The 19,432-nt window shown below is 38.5% G+C and overlaps 1 protein-coding gene across 2 annotated transcripts in view; it reads left to right on the top strand.

The window, feature by feature from the left end:
• The window catches only part of COMMD10 (COMM domain containing 10), a 205,822-nt gene that overhangs the window by 180,322 nt on the left and 6,068 nt on the right, over positions 1–19,432 (top strand). The window contains exon 6 of one of the 2 annotated variants that reach the window (XM_032425351.1): positions 11,187–11,366. The exons of the other annotated variant lie outside the window; for it this stretch is intronic. Within the exon in view, the coding sequence (XP_032281242.1) occupies positions 11,187–11,366 (180 nt within the window). The remainder of the gene's footprint in view (positions 1–11,186; positions 11,367–19,432) is intronic. 2 annotated transcript variants of the gene reach the window in all.

The raw sequence follows: 19,432 nt of genomic DNA, 5'->3' as shown, positions 1-19,432 counted from the left end.
CCTGCTGGACTGGACAGTTATTTTCAGGAAGAGCCTTTGGAATCACACGGTTTGGTGGAGCGATCAAAATCCGCTCCATAGTCAGGCGCAAGTGATTATTTCTCTCACTCTGTCTCTCTATGATATACTGTATTCATTGGGCTGACATATTTTTATTTGTTTGCAGTTAGAATTTTATTTATTTTTTTTCTTATTTATTTATTTATTTATTTATTTTTAAAATTTTATTATGTTAGTCACCATACAATACATCATTGGTTTTTGATGTGGTGATCCACGATCCATTGTTTTCGTATAACACCCAGTGCTCCATGCAGTACGTGCCCTCCTTAATACGCATCACCGGGCTAACCCATCCTCCCACCCCCTCCCCTCTAAAACCCTGTTTGTTTCTCAGAGTCCATAGTCTCTCATGGTTCATCTCTCCCTCCAATTCCCCCCACCCATTTTTCCCTTCCTTCTCCTAATGTCCTCCATGCTATTCCTTATGTTCCACAAATAAGTGAAACCATATGATAATTGACTTTCTCTGCTTGAATTATTTCACTTAGCATAATCTCCTCCAGTCCCATCCATGTGGATGTAAAAGTTGGGTATTCATCCTTTCTGATGGCTGAGTAATATTCCCTTGTATATATGGACCACATCTTCTTTATCCATTCATCTGTTGAAGGGCATCTCCGCTCTTTCCACAGTTTGGCTATTGCGGACATTGCTGCTGTGAACATTGGGGTGCATATGGCCCTTCTTTTCACTACATCTGTGTCTTTGGGGTAAATACCCAGGAGTGCAATTGCTGGGTCATAGGGTAGCTCTATTTTTAAATTTTTGAGGAACCTCCACACTGTTTCCAAAGTGGCTGTACCAACTTGCATTCCCACCAACAGTGTAAGAGGGTTCCCCTTTCTCCACAACTTCTCCAACATTTGTTGTTTCTCTCCCTGTCCATTTTTGCCATTCTAACTGGTGTAAGGTGGTATCTCAATGTGGTTTTGATTTGGATTTCCCTGATGGCTAATGATGATGAACATTTTTTCATGTGTCTGTTAGCCATTTGTATGTCTTCTTCAGAGAAGTGTCTTTTCATCTCTTCTGCCCATTTTTTGACTTGATTATTTGTTTTTTGGGTGTTGAGTTTGAGAAGTTCTTTATAGATCTTGGATACCAGCCCTTTATCTGTAGTGTCATTTGCAAATATCTTCTCCCATTCTGTGGGTTGCCTCTTTGTTTTGTTGACTGTTTCCTTTGCTGTGCAGAAGCTTTTTATCTTGATGAAGTCCCAAAAGTTCATTTTTGCTTTTGTTTCACTAGCTTTTGGAGATGTATCTTGAAAGAAGTTGCTGTGGGTGATGTCAGAGAAGTTACTGCCTATGTTCTCTTCTAGGATTTTGATGGATTCCTGTCTCGTATTGAGGTCTTTCATCCACTTTGAGTTTATCTTTGTGAATGGTGTTAGAGAATGGTTGAGTTTCATTCTTCTGCATGTGGCTGTCCAATTTTCCCAGCACCATTTATTGAAGAGACTGTCTTTTTTCCATTGCATGTTTTTTCCTGCTTTGTCAAAGATTATTTGGCCATAGAGTTGAGGGTCCATATCTGGGTTCTCTATTCTGTTCCATTGGTCTATATGTCTGTTTTTGTGCCAGTACCATGCTGTCTTGGTGATCACAGCTTTGTAATATAGCTTGAAATCGGGCAACATGATGTCCCCAGCTTTGTTTTTCTTTTTCAACATTTCCTTGCTGATTCGGGGTCTTTTCTGATTCCATACAAATTTTAGGATTGTTTGTTCCAGCACTTTGAAAAATGTCATTGGAATTTTGATCGGGATGGCATTGAAGGTATAGATTGCTCTGGGTAGTATAGACATTTTAACAATGTTTATTCTTCCGATCCATGAGCATGGAATATTTTTCCATCTTTTTGTGTCTTCTTCAATTTCTTTCATGAGTGTTTTGTAGTTCCTAGAGTATAGATCCTTTACCTCTTTGGTTAGGTTTATTCCGAGGTATCTTATGGTTTTTGGTGCTATTGTAAATGGAATCGTTTCTCTAATTTCTCTTTCTACAGTTGCGTTGTTAGTGTATAAGAAAGCAACTGATTTCTGTGCATTGATTTTGTATCCTGCCACATTACTGAATTGCTGGATGAGTTCTAGTAATTTGGGGGTGGAGTCTTTTGGGTTTTCCACATAAAGTATCATGTCGTCTGCGAAAAGAGAGAGTTTGACTTCTTCTTTGCCAGTTTGAATACCTTTTATTTCTTTTTGTTGTCTGATTGCTGTTCCTAGGACTTCTAGTACTATGTTGAACAATAGTGGCGAAAGTGGGCATCCTTGACATGTTCCTGATCTTAAGGGAAAGGCTCTCAGGTTTTCCCCATTGAGGATGATATTCGCTGTGGGTTTTTCATAGATGGATTTTATGAACTTGAGGAATGTTCCCTCTATCCCTATACTCTGAAGAGTTTTAATCAGGAAAGGATGTTGTATTTTGTCAAATGCTTTTTCTGCATCAATTGAGAGGACCATATGGTTCTTCTTCCTCCTCTTATTAATGTGTTCTATTACATTGATTGATTTGCAAATGTTGAACCACCCTTGCATCCCGGGGATAAATCCCACTTGGTCGTGGTGGATGATCCTTTTAATGTATTGTTGGATCCTATTAGCTAGGATTTTGTTGAGGATTTTGGAATCCGTATTCATCAGGGATATCGGTCTGAAATTCTCCTTTTTGATGGGGTCTTTGCCTGGTTTGGGGATTAAGGTAATGCTGCCCTCATAGAATGAGTTTGGAAGTTTTCCTTCTGTTTCTATTTTTTGAAACAGCTTCAGTAGAATAGGTATTATTTCTTCTTTGAATGTTTGGTAGAATTCCCCAGGGAATCCATCAGGCCCTGGACTCTTGTTTTTTGAGAGGTTTTTGATCCCTGCTTCAATCTCGTTACTGGTTATTGGCCTATTCAGGTTGTCGGTTTCTTCCGGTTTCAGTCTTGGCAGCTTATAGGTTTCCAGAAAGGCCTCCATTTCATCCAGATTGCTCAGTTTATTGGCATATAGTTGTTGATAATAATTTCTAATAATTGTTTCTATTTCCTTGGTGTTAGTCATGATCTCTCCCCTTTCATTCATAATTTTATTAATTTGGGTTCTTTCTCTTTTCTTTTGGATAAGTCTGGCCAGTGGTTTATCGATCTTATTAATTCTTTCAAAGAACCAACTTCTAGTTTCGTTGATCTGATCTACTGTGTTTCTGGTTCCTAATTCATTGATTTCTGCTCTAATTTTAATTATTTCTCTTCTAATGTGTGGCTTAGGCATCGTTTGTTGCTTTTTCTCTAGTTCTTTAAGGTGTAGAGTTAGTTGGTGAATTCGGGATTTTTCTATTTTTTTGAGTGAGGCTTGGATGGCTATGTATTTCCCCCTTAGGACCGCCTTTGCAGTATCCCATAGGTTTTGGACTGATGTGTTTTCGTTCTCATTGATTTCCATGAATTGTTTAAGTTCTTCTTTGATTTCTTGGTTGACCCAAACATTCTTGAGCAGAGTGGTCTTTAGCTTCCACGTGTTTGAATTTCTGCCAAATTTTTTCTTGTGATTGAGTTCCAGTTTTAGAGCATTGTGGTCTAAGAATATGCAGGGAATAATCTCAGTCTTTTGGTATTGGTTGAGACCTGATCTGTGACCCAGTATATGGTCTATTCTGGAGAAAGTTCCATGCGCGCTCGAGAAGAATGAGTATTCTGTTGTTTTAGGGTGGAATGTTCTGTAAATATCTATGAGGTCCATCTGGTCCAATGTATCATTCAAAGCTCTTGTTTCCTTGTTGATTTTCTGCTTAGATGATCTGTCCATTGCTGAGAGTGGAGTATTGAGGTCTACAATTAACGTATTGTTATCAATGTGACTCTTTATTTTGGTTAACAGTTGGCTTATGTAGATGGCTGCTCCCATGTTGGGGGCATAGATATTTACAATTGTTAGATCTTCTTGTTGGATAGACCTTTTAAGAATGATATAGTGTCCTTTTGTGTCTCTTATTACAGACTTTAGTTTAAAATCTAATTTGTCAGATATAAGAATTGCTACCCCAGCTTTCTTTTGAGGTCCGCTGGCATGGAAGATGGATCTCCATCCCTTTACTTTCAGTCTGGATGTATCTTTAGGTTCAAATGAGTCTCTTGTAGACAGCGTATGGATGGGTCCTGTCTTTATCCAGTCTGCAACCCTGTGCCATTTTCTGGGAGCATTTAGGCCATTCACGTTGAGAGTGATTATTGAAAGATATGAATTAATTGTCATGTTGCCTGTGAAGATGTTGTTTTTATAGATTGTCCCTGTAAATTTCTGTTGTACATCACTCTTGGGGTCTTTCTCCTTTTATAGAACCCCCCTTAATATTTCTTGCAGAGCCGGCTTAGTGGTCACATATTCTTTCAGTTTCTGCCGGTCATGGAAGATTTGCATCTCTCCATCCATTCTAAATGAAAGCCTTGCCGGATAAAGTATTCTTGGCTGCATGTTCTTCTCATTTAGTACCCTGAATATGTCTTGCCAGGCCTTTCTGGCTTGCCAGGTCTCTGTGGGTAGGTCTGACGTTATTCTGATGTTCCTCCCTATGTACGTAAGGACTCTCTTCCCCCTAACTGCCCTTAAGATGGTTTCCTTGGTTCTAAGATTTGTGAGTTTTGCTATTACATGCCGGGGTGTTGGCCTGTTTTCCTTGATCTTAGGAGGGGTCCTCTCTGCCTCTAGGACTCGAATGTTTGTTTCATTCCCCAGATTAGGGAAGTTCTCAGCTACGATTTGCTCAAATACATCTTCTAGTCCTCTCTCTCTCTCCACTCCCTCCGGGATTCCAATTATTCTGACATTGGAATGCTTCATGGTGTCACTTATTTCTCTGATTCTCTTTCCATGGATTCTGAGTTGTTTTTCCCTGGCCTCCCCTTTTCCCTTTTTATCTATTGTATTGTCTTCCAGGTCACTTATTCTCTCTTCTGCCTCAGTTACCCTAGCTGTTAGATTATCTAGATTGGATTGGATCTCATTGATAGCATTTTTAAGTTCTGCCAATTCCCCTTTTATTTCTGCCCTTAGAGACTCTATGTTGCCATTAATTGATTTCTCCATTCTAGCCATTGTCTTCACAATTGCTAGCCTGAATTCCATCTCCGACATCTTGGTTATATCTGCGTCCATTTGTAAATCTGCAGCATAAGTCATAATCTCTGAGTCTTTTCTGTTTTGGGGGCTCCTCCTAGTCATTCTGTTGATGGGTGTTTGAGGGAGTGTATAGAGTCCAAATTATTGACCAGAACCCACGCAAGATGCACCTGTTTTCTTGGGATCTTAGGGTTGCTGGCCTCTTATTTTCCCAGCCTGTCTTCTGCGGGAGGGGCCTGCCACGCTGTTACTCAGGCAACCCTGTGTGGGCAGAGTTGCCTTGTGCCCCTGTGGCGGGGGGATGGGCTCAGCGGGAATCAGTTTTTGGGGCTTTTGTTCTCTGGTGGCTTTCCACGTCTCTTCCGCGAGTCAGAGCAGAAGAAACCGTTTCCAACCCTCTGCCTCAGAGCAGAGAGACCTCAGTCTGTTCTTCAGTGAGCTCTCCAGGCCACACCGTCTCCGTTTCTGTCCGTGCTGTTATAAACTGCGGCGTCCTGGGTTGTGCGCCCCTCCGCAGCGCTCCCAGAGCTGCCTCCTGGTTGGGGCACATCTCTGCCTTTTATGCTTCTAAAACCGCCAGCCGCTCCCAGTTCACGCGTAAGCGCGCACCCGTGATTCCGCCACTCTGGGTTTCTGTCCCGGTGGCTGCAGTTCGCCCAATCAACCCAGCCGCTCCAGGTTTCCGTCCTGGGGGCTGCCCTAGAGTCCTTTCCCTGCCGCTACCAGTCTGCGAGTCTGTGCCCGGTCCGCGGTGCGCGAGGCTGTCACTCACCAGCGGTGTAGGATCCCCACGGCCAGGCACCCTCCCGCTGCCGTTTATCCTCCGATATCTGCCCGGGGAATCACGGCTCCCCACTTCTTACCTCAAAACCAACCGCCTGTGGCTATTCTGTTTGTAGAGATCCAGATCTTCTTACATCTCAGGCTGGTTTCGTGGGTGCTCAGAGTGGTCTGGTAGATATCCAGCTCAATTCCGGGGACCAGTTGAAATAGGGTCCCCTACTCCTCCGCCATCTTTCTCCCCTGAATTTCCCAATAATTAATGACAGATACAATACCACAGCTCCCAGGATCATTTCCAAGTCTTTACATATTGAGGGACTGGACTACAAATCTTCTGAGATCTTTTCCACAAAGTTTCATCTCTAATAAAAAATCTTGGCAGAACTCTTGGGGCACCTGGGTGGCTCAGTCAGTAAAGTGTCTGACTTTGGCTCAGGTCACAATCTCGGGTCCTGGTGATGCAGTCTTAGAATGGAGGTGAGGTGCGGTGGGTTGAGGTCCGGAGCCGATGATCGAGAATGTCTTCAGTCTGCAGTTAGAATTTTAAACATGGCAATGGTACCGTGTTAGCTTTTGTGAAATAGTCCCAGTGGTTCTTTTTTTTTTTTTTTAATTAATTTAACTAAGACAAAAAGATTAGCTTTTTTTTTTTCTGAAAAGTTTTGAGGATTTGAAGACTTTAACTTCACATTATTTCTCCATTACTTAAGACACATTAGTGCCTCAGCAGCCATATTTATCAAAATATTTAGCCTCAGCATCACTTTTATGTATTTCTGTGTAGACTCAGAGAGGGGATGTAGATGTGCAAATTCATGGAGAGAACTTTTTTCTATAAATTAGCTTGATCTGCAGGTGAAAGTGCTGTTTTATCTTGAGTGATCATAATAACACTAAAGTGGAAAGAACAATGATTGGTCTCCCCATAATACCACTTCCTGTTGGTTCATCTTTGTGGGACCAGCTGCCTCATCTTTTGAATAAAAGGGTTGAACTAGGTTATTGCCAAAGCTCTTTCTTACTGACATTTTGTGGTTCTCTTCACGACCTCAGTTCACCATGTCATTTGCTTGTGTAGGTTTGCCTTTCCACATCTTCAAGCCCTAGAATTGAAAAGGACCTTGGGAGGTCATGTAGTCAAGCTCCTTCAGAGAAAAGGGGAAATTTGCTTTCCCTCCACCTATGGTGCTTTTGCTTGCACCTTCTCAAGCTGGCATCCTCTGAATCAGAGCTCATTATAACATCTGTTACCCCTTTAGTTGCCAGGATTGATTCCACTGATCTGACAGATGGGCAGAGGATCCCTTCCTCCCTTCTGTCCCATGTACCTTCTTCCTATAGTTGGGAGCGTAGCCATAAAGGGCAACCAGGACCTTTCTTTGGTCAAGGGTAGACACCTTCCTGGTTGTCGTTGTATTGGCACTCTGTAATGTTTCTTGAATGATGAAATATTATGGACAACAGAAGTGGCTAATGCTTGTATGTATCAGTAGAATTTCATGGGGGTTTTTTGGTTTTTTCAGTCTGTGGTGAGAGCTTAAATTACATCCCTAGTTTTTTTGAGCAATAATAGTGAATAGAGATTCTGGAGTATATTTACAATTACCTATTACTGTGTATAGTTAGAACATAATCTGTAGGTGTATTTATCAAATAAATGGTACCTAATGATTTTTGCTTTATAAGCCCATTCAGCATTCAGTAGAGCTTGAAATATTATTTACATGTTATCTTTGCCCTTCATTTCCGTCACTGAAAAGGAAAAAACTTGCTCTTTAAGTACCCAGCAAAGTATTTTTAGATTCAGTCAGAACAGGAGATTAGTAGTTTTTCTTTTACTGGAATCCTTCACTCCTCATTTTCTAGTTGAAAAGCTAATTGTATCATTTCTAATTCCAACATCCAACTTAGCAGTGTAAATTTGGTTTAACTCTTAGCTAGTTGATATTTGTGTTATTTAGAGGCTGTTTTTACTTGGATACTTTGTGCAGAGGCTAATGCATTTCTCTCTTGGAAAATGTATATGTGTTCCTAATTCCTAACTAATGGGAAAGCAAAGGATATTTTTACTGTCAGCTTTCATCAAGTGAGACTTCTCTGAAGGCCTTACTAAATTTTATTTCCATGGGACTTTTGCTAATGGGTATATGCAACATTATCCAGGTGCTTGTAGACAGGACTACAAATTAAAAATGAAAAGGAATGGGTGAATACATCTTTCTTGTCTTTTACGAAGGTGGCAGAATTTTAATCTCACACTCTCATTTTCACTTTGCAGTGTGTTCAGAGAAGATGCAGAAAGTCTAAGTTGGGTTTTAATGCAGACCAGCTTAGGCAATATAAGCAATGAATTTCCTAAATGGGTTCTTGGCTGTAATCTTATATGTAGAAGGCAGAAGAAAGAGAGTAAATCTAGTCTGTGTATGTTTACCTAACAGTATTAGTGACTTTAATGTGTTTTACCGGAAAATGGAAGACTGAAGACATATTTAAAAATAAGCTACCCAGTTTTATTGCCTGTATACTAACTCACTAAATTATTTTGATCCATGTAATAAATGCCCACCATACATTACCACGTACCATGCAGCTGTCAGTGCTCTTAACTTAATTTCTCTGAACAGAATTTGTGGGCCTGGTGGTACTTGTCATTTATGGAACACCCACCTACCCTAGATACTGGAATTCCATAGGGTTCAGCCCCAGGCTTTCCTCTCTTTTCATACTGCATTCTTTCCCTGGGCAATGGCATCCACTCTTACAGTTTTGTTCTTGGTTTGTTTTTTTTTTGTTTTTTTTTTAAGATTTACTTATTTTAGAGAGAGAACACAAGCAAAGGGAGGGACAAAGGGAGAGAATTCTCAAGCAGACTCCCCACCGGGCATGGAGCCCCATATGGGGCTCAACCCCAGGACCCCAAGATCATGACCTGAGCCAAAATCAAGCCAGCCGCTTAACCAACTACGCCACCCAGGCACCCTAAGAGAGAGAATCTTAAGCAGGCTCTGTGCTCGAGATTTATTTATTTATTTAACAAATAATTTTATATTTATATTTATTTAATTTATTTAATAAATATTTATTTATTTTAGAGAAAGAGCATGAGCAGGGGGAGGGGCAGAGGCAGAGAATCCTCAGGACGACTCCCTGCTGAGCACAAAGCCCAAAGTGAGACTATCCCACAACCCTGAGATAATGACCTGAGCCGACATCAAGAGCCGGAGGCTTAACTGACGGAGCCACCCAGACACCCCACGCTCTTGCAGTTTTAAGTATCAATATATCATAACAAAATATATGGTTCTCTTACCTAAGTCTCTTTTTTGGCTTTCTAGACTTATTTAATTTATTTTCAGGGAAATCTCACTTAATCAAGCTCATTGTATCTGGAACTGCCCCTTTGATTCTCTCCTTCTTCAGATCTCTAGAGTTTCCTTATCTCCGCTGCCGCCATCCAGTTTCTCTTGCCAGAAAGCTGAGAGTTATTCTAACTTCTTCTGTTCCTTCACACACACACACCCTTACTCAAATCTCTCACTAAGTGCTATCTCTTCCACCTCTAAACCATATCTCAAGTTTTTCTACTTTATCACTGTTGCCATCACATTAGGTCAAATCACTATCTGGCCTGGACTAATGCAGTAGCCTCCTAACTGGTCTCTCCACATCCAGTTTGGCCAACTCCATTTACAAATAAAAGCCAAGGGCAGTTGTTAATATGTAGATACAATTATATCATTCTTACACTTAAAACTCTCCAATGGCTTTCCATTGTTCTTAGAAGAAAGATCTCTTCTGTCCATCCCAGAAGATGGGGTCTATCTGAGTTTGCTAGGGCTGCCATAACAAAGTACGTCAGACTGGGTCACTTATAACAGAAATTTATTTATGCACAGTCTGGAGGCTAGAAGTTTGAGATCAAGATGTCAACAGGATTGGTTTCTTCTAAGACTTCTGTCTTTGGCTTGTAGATGGCCATATTCCCCCAGTGTCTTCACATGGTCTTCCTTCTGTTTGTGTCTGGGTCCTAATCTCCTCTTATAAGGACACCTGTCGTTGTTGGACTCAGGCCCACCCACATGACCTCATTTTACCTTAATTACCTCTTTAAGACCTCAACGCTGTATACAGTTACATATTGAGGTACCAGGGGTTAGGATTTCAATGTGAATTTTGGGGAGACACAACTCAGCCCACAGCAGGGCTTAAACTGATGGTTGAGGGAGGAGTAAACATGTATAAAAGGCACTACTCTTGAGTAACGTTTCTTTGTTCCTTATGGTCTTGCTTCCACTATCATCTTTTCATCAAAATCTTAACTGCTATTAGGTCCACATATTGCCTTAAATAGCTATTAAAAAGATACTAGAAACAATTGTGTACAAGTATCTGTTTCAGTCCCTGTTATCATTTCTTTCGGGTATATATTCAGGAGGGGAATTGCTGGGTCCTATGGTAATTCTCTGTTCAACTTTTTCAGGAATTTCATGCTGTTTTCCACAACCACTGCACCAATTTACATTCCTACTAGCAATGTATATGGATTCCAATTTCCCTACATCCTCACCAACACTTGGGTTTTCTCCTCCCCACCCCCCCAAAATTATATCCTCCTTAGTTTCTCATTGCAGTTTGATTTGCATTTGCCTAATGACTGATGATGTTGAGTATCTTTTCATGTGCTTACCTAACCATTTGTGTATCTTTTTTGTTCCGTCCTTTGCCTTTTTTAAAAAATTGGGCTTGTCTTTTTGTTGTTGAATTATAGGAGTTCTTTATATATTCTGGGTATTATACTCTTATTAGATAATGATTTGCAAGTATCTTCTTCCATCCTATGGGTTGTCTTTTTTCTCCCTCACTTCTTTTAAATCTTAACTCAGATATCACCATCTCGGTGAGACCTTTCCTGGCCACTTCCCACTGAATCTCCGCCTACCCACCTCCAGACACACATCTCCTTTTCCTGCTTTATTTTTCTTCCTAACACTGAACACCAACAGACATTCCCACACGTATGTATGTAGATTGTTATTGTTGGTGGTGGTGGTGTTACAAATCTTATTTGTTGTCTGCTTTTATTAACTAGAAGGAGGGGAATTTTTGTCTTTCTTACTCCTTAAGTATATGTAGTGTCTAGACCAGGCCTTGTAGATACTTAATCCGTATTTATTGAATAAAAATGAATGAATGAATTCAACACCTAGCAATGCCATCTTTTTTTTTTTTTTTTAAGTTGGGGAAATCGGCACACGTACAGAGAAAGAGCGCAGTGATTTGTAAAAGAGCACCTTTGGCCCCCCATGATCAAGAAATCTATACAGTATTGTCATTACGTCAGAAGCCTCCCTTATGGCTCCTCCCAGTTCCTCCTCTGTCTGGTCACCCAGACGGGATCACTATTCCGATACTTCTGGTAATATCTTTGTTACTTTCTTACTTTATAGTTGTCCCACATAAGCATTTGTCTCTAAAACCTCTTTTGCTGTTGTTTTTTAAATCCCCATATAAATGAAACCAATCAATATGTGTCTTCTGTGCCTTTCTCTGGCATTTAGATATTTGAGAGTTGTGTGTGATACCGTATTTAGCTCTAATTTATTTTCATGTCTGTATAACGTTCCATTGTATTGCTATACTACAATTTATTTATATATTCTTCTGTTGAAAGAGATTCTGGTTACTTCCATTTTTTGGTTCTTTTGAATATTGTTGCTGTCATTATTCATGTACCAGTCTCATGGTGTCCAAATGTGTACATTTCAATTGAACATAATACTAATACTTAGGAGTGAATTTTGGGGTCATAGGGTATGACAAGTTTTCAGAGTAGTTATACAGATTCACAGATTTTCATGTCTTCCCACAATATGGTTGCTAATGTATTTTCATATGATTTTGGCTGTTTGGACATCTTTTGTGAAGTGACCGTTCAAGTCTCTTGTATGTTTGTTTTGTTTGTTTGTTTTTCTTTTTTTAAATCAGAGCAAGGCTGTCAAGCCAGGGCACTCTTGAGCAACCTGGACATACCCCTCTCTGTTGGGGAAACTGCCAGGAAACCTACCAAGAGGAGGTGCTGTCCATAATTTCTAGGTTCTTTCCCACTTGTATTCCACCCGAGGCAGGCTTCGAGATCAGCACATTAGCTGCAATCCCTTTTAACAATCTCATCTGGCATCATGCAAGTCTCCCACTAGTTTACTCCTTCACGCCAGCCAAACACTACCACCCACTTGACTTTCTTTTTGTCTTTCATGAAGTATAATTGACACAACATGGTATTAGTTTTAGGTGTACAACACAATGTTTGGGTATATGTTCCCATCCATTTTTCAACTGAGTTTTTTATTGATTTGTATGCATTTTTGTATATTCTGCATATGAGTCTCTGGCTTTCCTTTTAGTCTTTTGATGATGTGACTCAATGAATGGAAGTTCTGGATTTTAATATATTCTCACTGATTATCAGTCATTTTCTTTATAATTAGTTTATTTACTAGCAGCTTATTTGCCAACTAAAGATTATATAGTTAGCATATTTTCATGTCATTTTAAAGGAGTCTTTATATACCCCAGGGTTATAGAGAAATTCATGAATATTTTCTTTTAGCTTTTTCATTTTATCTTATCCATTTAGAACTGCACTCCATCTGGAAGGAGATGAATAAGAACTGGCAGGAAAGTGTGGGATATTTGGGAGATAGTGAGTACAGCAGTTTGGTTGGAGTACAGAGATTTTTTTTATTTTGGTGGGGAGAGTCTTGTGGGAAAAAACTTTTTAAGTTAGATTAGGGAAGATTGTGTAGAACTAAGAAAAATATTATTCTGCTCTGTTCTCACATGAGCAGGTGTCATTTATCGTAACGTCCGAAACATGTTGGGTATAAGCACTTTTGTCTCAGAAAAGGGAGCATGCAGTAGTGTGGATGACTCAGTACACATCACTCACCCTCTTTACCCCCAACCAAACAATAACAACAAAAACTTATCTTACTTACTGACTTCCCTGTTAATGTTTAAAAAAAGTCTTCATTTATGTGGAGGAGTGTGTATAATACTATCTTGACCTAGTTGGGTGTCGTTAAATTACTTCCCTTTTTTCTAGTAACATTTACCTATTGATGGTTATCCCTATTTTATCTCAGGTGGAAAGAACAGTTCAGGATAGCCCTTACCTTCCTGCTCTGACTCTTCTAGTTCATTGTCCATTGTTACCTGGTTGTTTTCCTCGGGTGGCTTTCTTACCACAGTGCGCCTCCAGGTGCTCATCTTTTAAAGAGGAATATTTTATGGCATGCCTGCCTCCTTGGACTGTTTTAAAATTAATATGAGGTATTGTAGGTGATTACCAGTGTCAGAAATTTCAGAATACTTATCATCATATGAGCCTATTCTTTATTTTTTACTTTTTTAATCAAGTATTTATTTTTTTAATTCAAATTTTAGTTAACATACAGTGCAATATTGGTTTCTGGAGTAGAATTCAGTGATTCTTCACTTAATGCAACACCCAGTGATCATCACAACAAGTGCCCTGCTTAATGCCCATCAGCCATCTATCCTGTCCCCCACTCACCTCCCTCCATCTACCCTCAGTTTGTTCTCTATCATCATGACTCTCTTATGGCTTGTTTCCCTCTCTCCTTATCTTTTCCCCTTTCCCATATGTTCATCTGTTTTTTCTTAAATTCTGCATATGCATGAAATAATATGGTATTTGTCTTTCTCTGACTGATTTATTTTGCTTAGTATAATACCCTATAGTTCCATCCACATCATTGCAAAAGGCAAGATTTATCCTTTCTGATGGCTGAGTAATATTCCATTGTATATATGTACCGTGTCTTTATCCATTCATCAGTCGATGAATGTTTGAGCTCTCTCCATAGTTTGTGAGCCTATATTTTATTTGTGTGTGAAAAACAACTGTAATGCTTTTTATTTAAAAGCACATTTATGGAATTTCATGTTGTCTGCATTTACAGGAAGAAGGAATGATAGAAATACACATAACCTGACAATTTTTGTGGGACCCATGTAGTCTGTCTCTAAAAAGAGTTTTCCTAGGAGTTATCCATTACATCTAAAGCCCTAGGGTGAATTTTCTTTTTCTTTTCTTAAAGTATAGTTGATGTGCAATATTATATTACAGGTAACTCTTGAACGATACGGATTTGAACCAGGCAGGTCTACTTATAAATGGATTTTTTTTTCCATTAATAAGTACAGCACTGTAAATGTATTTTCTCTTCCTTATGATTTCCTTAATAACATTTTCTTTTTTGTAGCTTACTTTGTGATAAGTATATACAGTATATAAAGTAAAAACAGTATACAATTCATGTAACTTACAAAATATATATTAATCAACTCTTTATGTTGCCAGTAAAACTTCCGGTCAACAGTGGGCTATTAGTATTTGAGTTTGGGCAGAGTTAAATGTTATATGTTGATTTTTGACTATATGGGCGGTTAGCACCCCTAACCCCCACATTGTTCAAGGTTCAACTTTAGCTTCAGTGAATCACTTCAGTACAAGTGATTCAACCTTTATGTGCATTACAAAGTGATCACCATGATAAATCTAGCTACCATCTGTCACCATACATAATAGTTACATAATTATTAACTATATTCCCTGTGCTGTACATGGTATCCCTATGTCTTATTTATTCTATAAATGGAAGTTTATCCCTTTTAATCCTTATTCCCTGTTTCACTTATCCCCTCACCCCTCTCCCCTCTGGCAGCCACCAGATTGTTCCTTGTATCTGTGAGTCTGTTTCTGTTTTGTTTTGTTGGTTTGTTTGTTTTGTTTTCTATATTCCACTTGCAAGTGGAATATACAGTATTTGTATTTCTCTGTTTGACTTACTTCACTTAGCATAATACCCTCTATGTACATCCATGTTGTCACGAATGGCAAGATTTCATTCTTTTTTATGATTAATATTCCATTGTATTTATATATACTGTATCTTCTCTATCCATTCATTTATTGATGGACATTTAGGTTGCTTCCATATCTTGGCTATTATAAATAATGCTGCAGTGAACATAGTGTGCATATCTCTCTTCAGATTGGTGATTTGTTGGTTGTTGTTGTTTTTCTTCCCATAAACACCCAGAGATGGAATTGCTGGACCATATGGTAGGCCTATTTTTAATTTTTTGAAGAACCTTCATACTGTTTTCCATAGTAGCTACACCAATTTACATTTCCACCAACAGTGCAGTGGAGTTCCCTTTTCTCCCCATTCTTGCCAACACTTGTTATTTCTTGTCTTTTTTTTTTTTTTTTTTTTAAAGATTTTATTTATTTATTTGAGAGAGAGAGAATGAGAGACAGAGAGCATGAGAGGGAGGAGGGTCAGAGGGAGAAGCAGACTCCCTGCCGAGCAGGGAGCCCGATGCGGGACTCGATCCCGGGACTCCAGGATCATGACCTGAGCCGAAGGCAATTGCTTAACCAACTGAGCCACCCAGGCGCCCCTATTTCTTGTCTTTTTGTTAACAGCCATTCTGACAAGTCATGAGATGATATCTCACTATGGTTTGGTTTTGCATTTCCCTGATGATTAGTGATATTGAGCATCTTTTCATGTGTCTGTTGGCCATCTGTAAGTCCTCTTTGGAGAAATGTCTGTTCAGTCCCTCTGCCCATTTTCTAATCATATTTTTGGGGTTTTCTTTTTCCTATTGAGTTGTGTGAGTTTTTTATATATTTTGGTAATTAACCCATTATCAGTTATATCATTTACAAATATCTTCTTTCATTCAGTAGTTTGCTTTTTTGTTTTGTTGATGGTTTCCTTTACCATACAAAAGCTTTTTAGTTTGATGTAGTCCCATTTGTTTACTTTTGCTTTTGTTGCCCTGTCCTGGGGAGACAGATCCAAACAATCTTGTTCAGACTGATATTGAAGAGCTTTTGCCTGTGTTTTCTTCCAGTAGTTTTATGGTTTCTGGTCTTAAACTTAAGTCTTTAATTGGTTTTGAGTTTATGTTCATATATGGTGAAAGAAAGTGATTCAGTTTTATTCTTTCACATGTAGCTGTCCAGCTACATTTATTGAAGAGACTGTCTTTTTCCCATTGTATGTACTTGCCTCCTTTTTTAAAGATTAATTGACTGTATAAGCATAGGTTTATTTCTGGCCTCTCTCTTCTATTCTATTGATCTGTGGTATGTGTGCGCACGCATGCCAGTACCATACTGTTTTGATTACTACAGCTTTGTACTATATCTTGATATCAGGGATTGTGATACCTCCAGTTTTGTTCTTTTTCAAGATTGCTTTAAGTTATTTGGGGTCTTTTTGATTCCATACAAACTTTAGGATTGTTTGTTCTATTTCTGTAAAAGATGCCATTGGTTTTTTGATAGGGTTTGCATTAAATCTGTAGACTGCTTTGGGTAGTAGTAACATTTTAACAATATTATTTCTCCTAATCCATGAGCACAGAATATCTTTACATTTGTTTGTGTCATCTCCAGTTTCCTTCATTAATGTCTTGTAGTTTTTAGAGTACAGGTCTTTTACCTCCTTGGTTAAATTTATTCCTAGGTATTTTATTCTTTTTGATGCAATTGTGAGAAATACTGTTTTTTAAATTTCTCTTTCTGATATTTTGTTGTAATTGTATAGAAATGCCACAGATTTATGTATCTTAATTTTGTATCCTTCAACTTTACTGAATTTATTAGTTCTAGAGGTGGAGTCTTTGAGGTTCTCTGTATTTAGTATCATGTCATCTGCACATAGAGTTTTACATCTTCTTTTCCAGTTTGAATGCCTCATTTTTCTTGTCCAATTACTATGGCTACGACTTCCAATGCTGTGTTGAATAAAAAGTGTCGGTAGTGGCATCCTTGTCTTCTTACTGACCCGAGAGGAAAAGCTGTCAGCTTCCCACCACTGAGTGTGATGTTAGCTGTGGGTCTGTCATAGGTACATTCCTTCTGTATCCACTCTGTTGTGAGTTTTTATCATAACTGTATGTTGAATTTTATCAAATGCATCTTCTGCATCTATTGAGATGATCATATGATTTTTACCCTTTTTGTTAGTGTGGTGTATCACATTGATTAATTTGTGGATGTTGAACTATCTTTGCATTCTTGGAATAAGTTCTACCTGATTGTGGTGTATGATCCTTTTAACGTACGGTTGAGTTCAGTTTGCTCATATTTTGTTGAGGATTTTTGCATCAGTCTTCCTCAAGGATATTGGCCTGTGATTTTCTTTTTTATGGTCGCTTTGTCTGGTTTTGGTATCTGGGTAATGCTGGCCTCCTAGGATGAGTCTGGAAGCATTCCTTCTTCTTCAGTCTTTTGGGAGAGTTTGAGAAGGATGGGTATTAACTCTAGTTTAAATGTTTTATGGTAGAATTTACCTATGAGGCTGGTCTAGGACTTTTGTTTGTTGGGAGGTTTTTTTTTTTTATTACTGATTGAATTTCATTACTATAGTGATCAGTCTGTTCAGATTTTCTCTATCTTCTGGACTTAGTCTTGAAAGATTGTATGTTTGTAGGAATTTATTCATTTCTTTTAGGTTATCCCATTTGTTGGCATGTGATTATTTGTAGTACTGTCTTATGATCCTTTGTATTTCTGTGGTATTGGTTGTAATTTCTCCTCTTCCATTTCTGATTTTATTTATTTGGGCCCTCTCTTTTTTTTCTTGATGAGTCTGGCTAAAGGTTTAGCAATTTTGTTTATCTTTTCAAAGAACTAGCTCTTAGTTTCATTGATTTTTTTTTTTTTTGGTCTCTATTTCACTTATTTCCACTCTGATCTTTATTATTTCCTTCCTTCTACTAACTTTGGGTTTTACTTGTTCTTTTCTTGTTCCTTTAGGTATAAGGTTAGATTGTTTGAGATTTTTTTTCTTGTTTCTTGAGGTGGGACTGTATCGCCATAAACTTCCCTCTTAGAAGTATTTTTGCTATGTCCCATAGATTTTGAACTGTTGGGTTCCCATTTTTATTTGTCTCAATGTATTTTTTTATTTATTCTTTCTCTGTTGACCCATTGTTTATTATTAGCATGTTGCTTAGCCTCCACATGCTTGTGGTTTTTCCAGCTTTCTTCTTGGGATTGATTTTATTTTCATACCACTGGGGTAGCAAAAGATGCTTGATATGATTTCAGTCTTCTTAAATTTATTAAGACTTGTTTTGTGACCTAACATGTAACCTTTCCTGGAGCATGTTCCATGTGCACTTGAGAAGAATATGTATTCTCCTTTTGGATGGAATGTTCTGTATATGTCTATTAAGTCCATCAGGTCTAATGTGTCATTTAAGGCCAGTGTTTCCTCATTGATTTTCTGTCTGGATGATCTATCCATTGAAGCAAGTGGGGTGCTGAAGCCCCTACTATTATTGTATTACTGTCATTTTCTTCCTTTATGTCTGAATTTACTTTTTTTTCTTCTTCACCAAATCTACTAAATGTTACCCATGAGTTATCGTGGATAATAGCAGGTATCCATTGATATTCCTTTAAACACACAAGCAGTAAAAAGCCCTCCCAGAAATAATTTTTAGTACTTAACTAGTCATTATATTCCTTCAGAAGACAGTATAAACTCCCTGTTAGAATTACCATTTTTTTTAATTCTTTCAACTTAAAGTATAATTTGCCTTGTATGAAAATGTTGTTTGTATCTGATTACTGGAAGAATGGGGATGTAATGTTCTCATAAACTTTTTTCTTAAACACTTGGCTATGTAAAAAGTAAAATACAGTACTATCTAAAGATATGTCTATATACACATGTATATAAAAAATACATACATGTATTAGTTTGTTTCACCAAGTGATTAGAGGTATGTAGTTCAGTTTAAAATACTTTTGGTGGGTGCCCGGGTGGCTCAGTTGTTAAGCGGCTGCCTTCGGCTCAGGTCATGATTCCAGGTCCTGGGATCGAGCCCCGCATCGGGCTCCCTGCTCGGCGGGAGGCCTGCTTCTCCCTCTCCCACTCCCACTGCTTGTATTCCCTCTCTCGCTATGTCTGTCAAATAAATAAATAAAATCTTTTAAAAAAATAAAATAAATAAATAAAATACTTTTGGTATATGGTTGACAAAATGACAGAGCATTTTGATTACTTGGAACTATAGTTTTACATCACTAAGATATTTCTCTTCTTATTTAGTATGACATAATAGGCCACAGTTTATTATCCAGACTATCTTTCTGACTCTTTCGGCGGGGCGGGGGGAACGGGACCAAATAGTCAAGTCTCATTATCTACTGACAGTGATAGGAAGCACATGGATAATTAAACCCATTGTCAGATATAGTCTAAGAACTACTGTAGCCATGATTTTCTACATCTTCCTCCTGAAAGCTTGTTGTTAGAGTTGCAACTGATAGCTGAGATAGCACTGGTTTGAATTTCATTTTTATTTTCTCTTCTTCCCTTAACAAACGTAGTAATGAACCATGAGTTGAGTTAGAGGCCCAGAGTG

This window comes from Phoca vitulina, unplaced genomic scaffold, assembly GCF_004348235.1.
Source record: "Phoca vitulina isolate PV1807 unplaced genomic scaffold, GSC_HSeal_1.0 scaffold32, whole genome shotgun sequence".
Taxonomy (NCBI): domain Eukaryota; kingdom Metazoa; phylum Chordata; class Mammalia; order Carnivora; family Phocidae; genus Phoca; species Phoca vitulina.
This window is presented reverse-complemented; position numbering and strand designations above follow the sequence as displayed.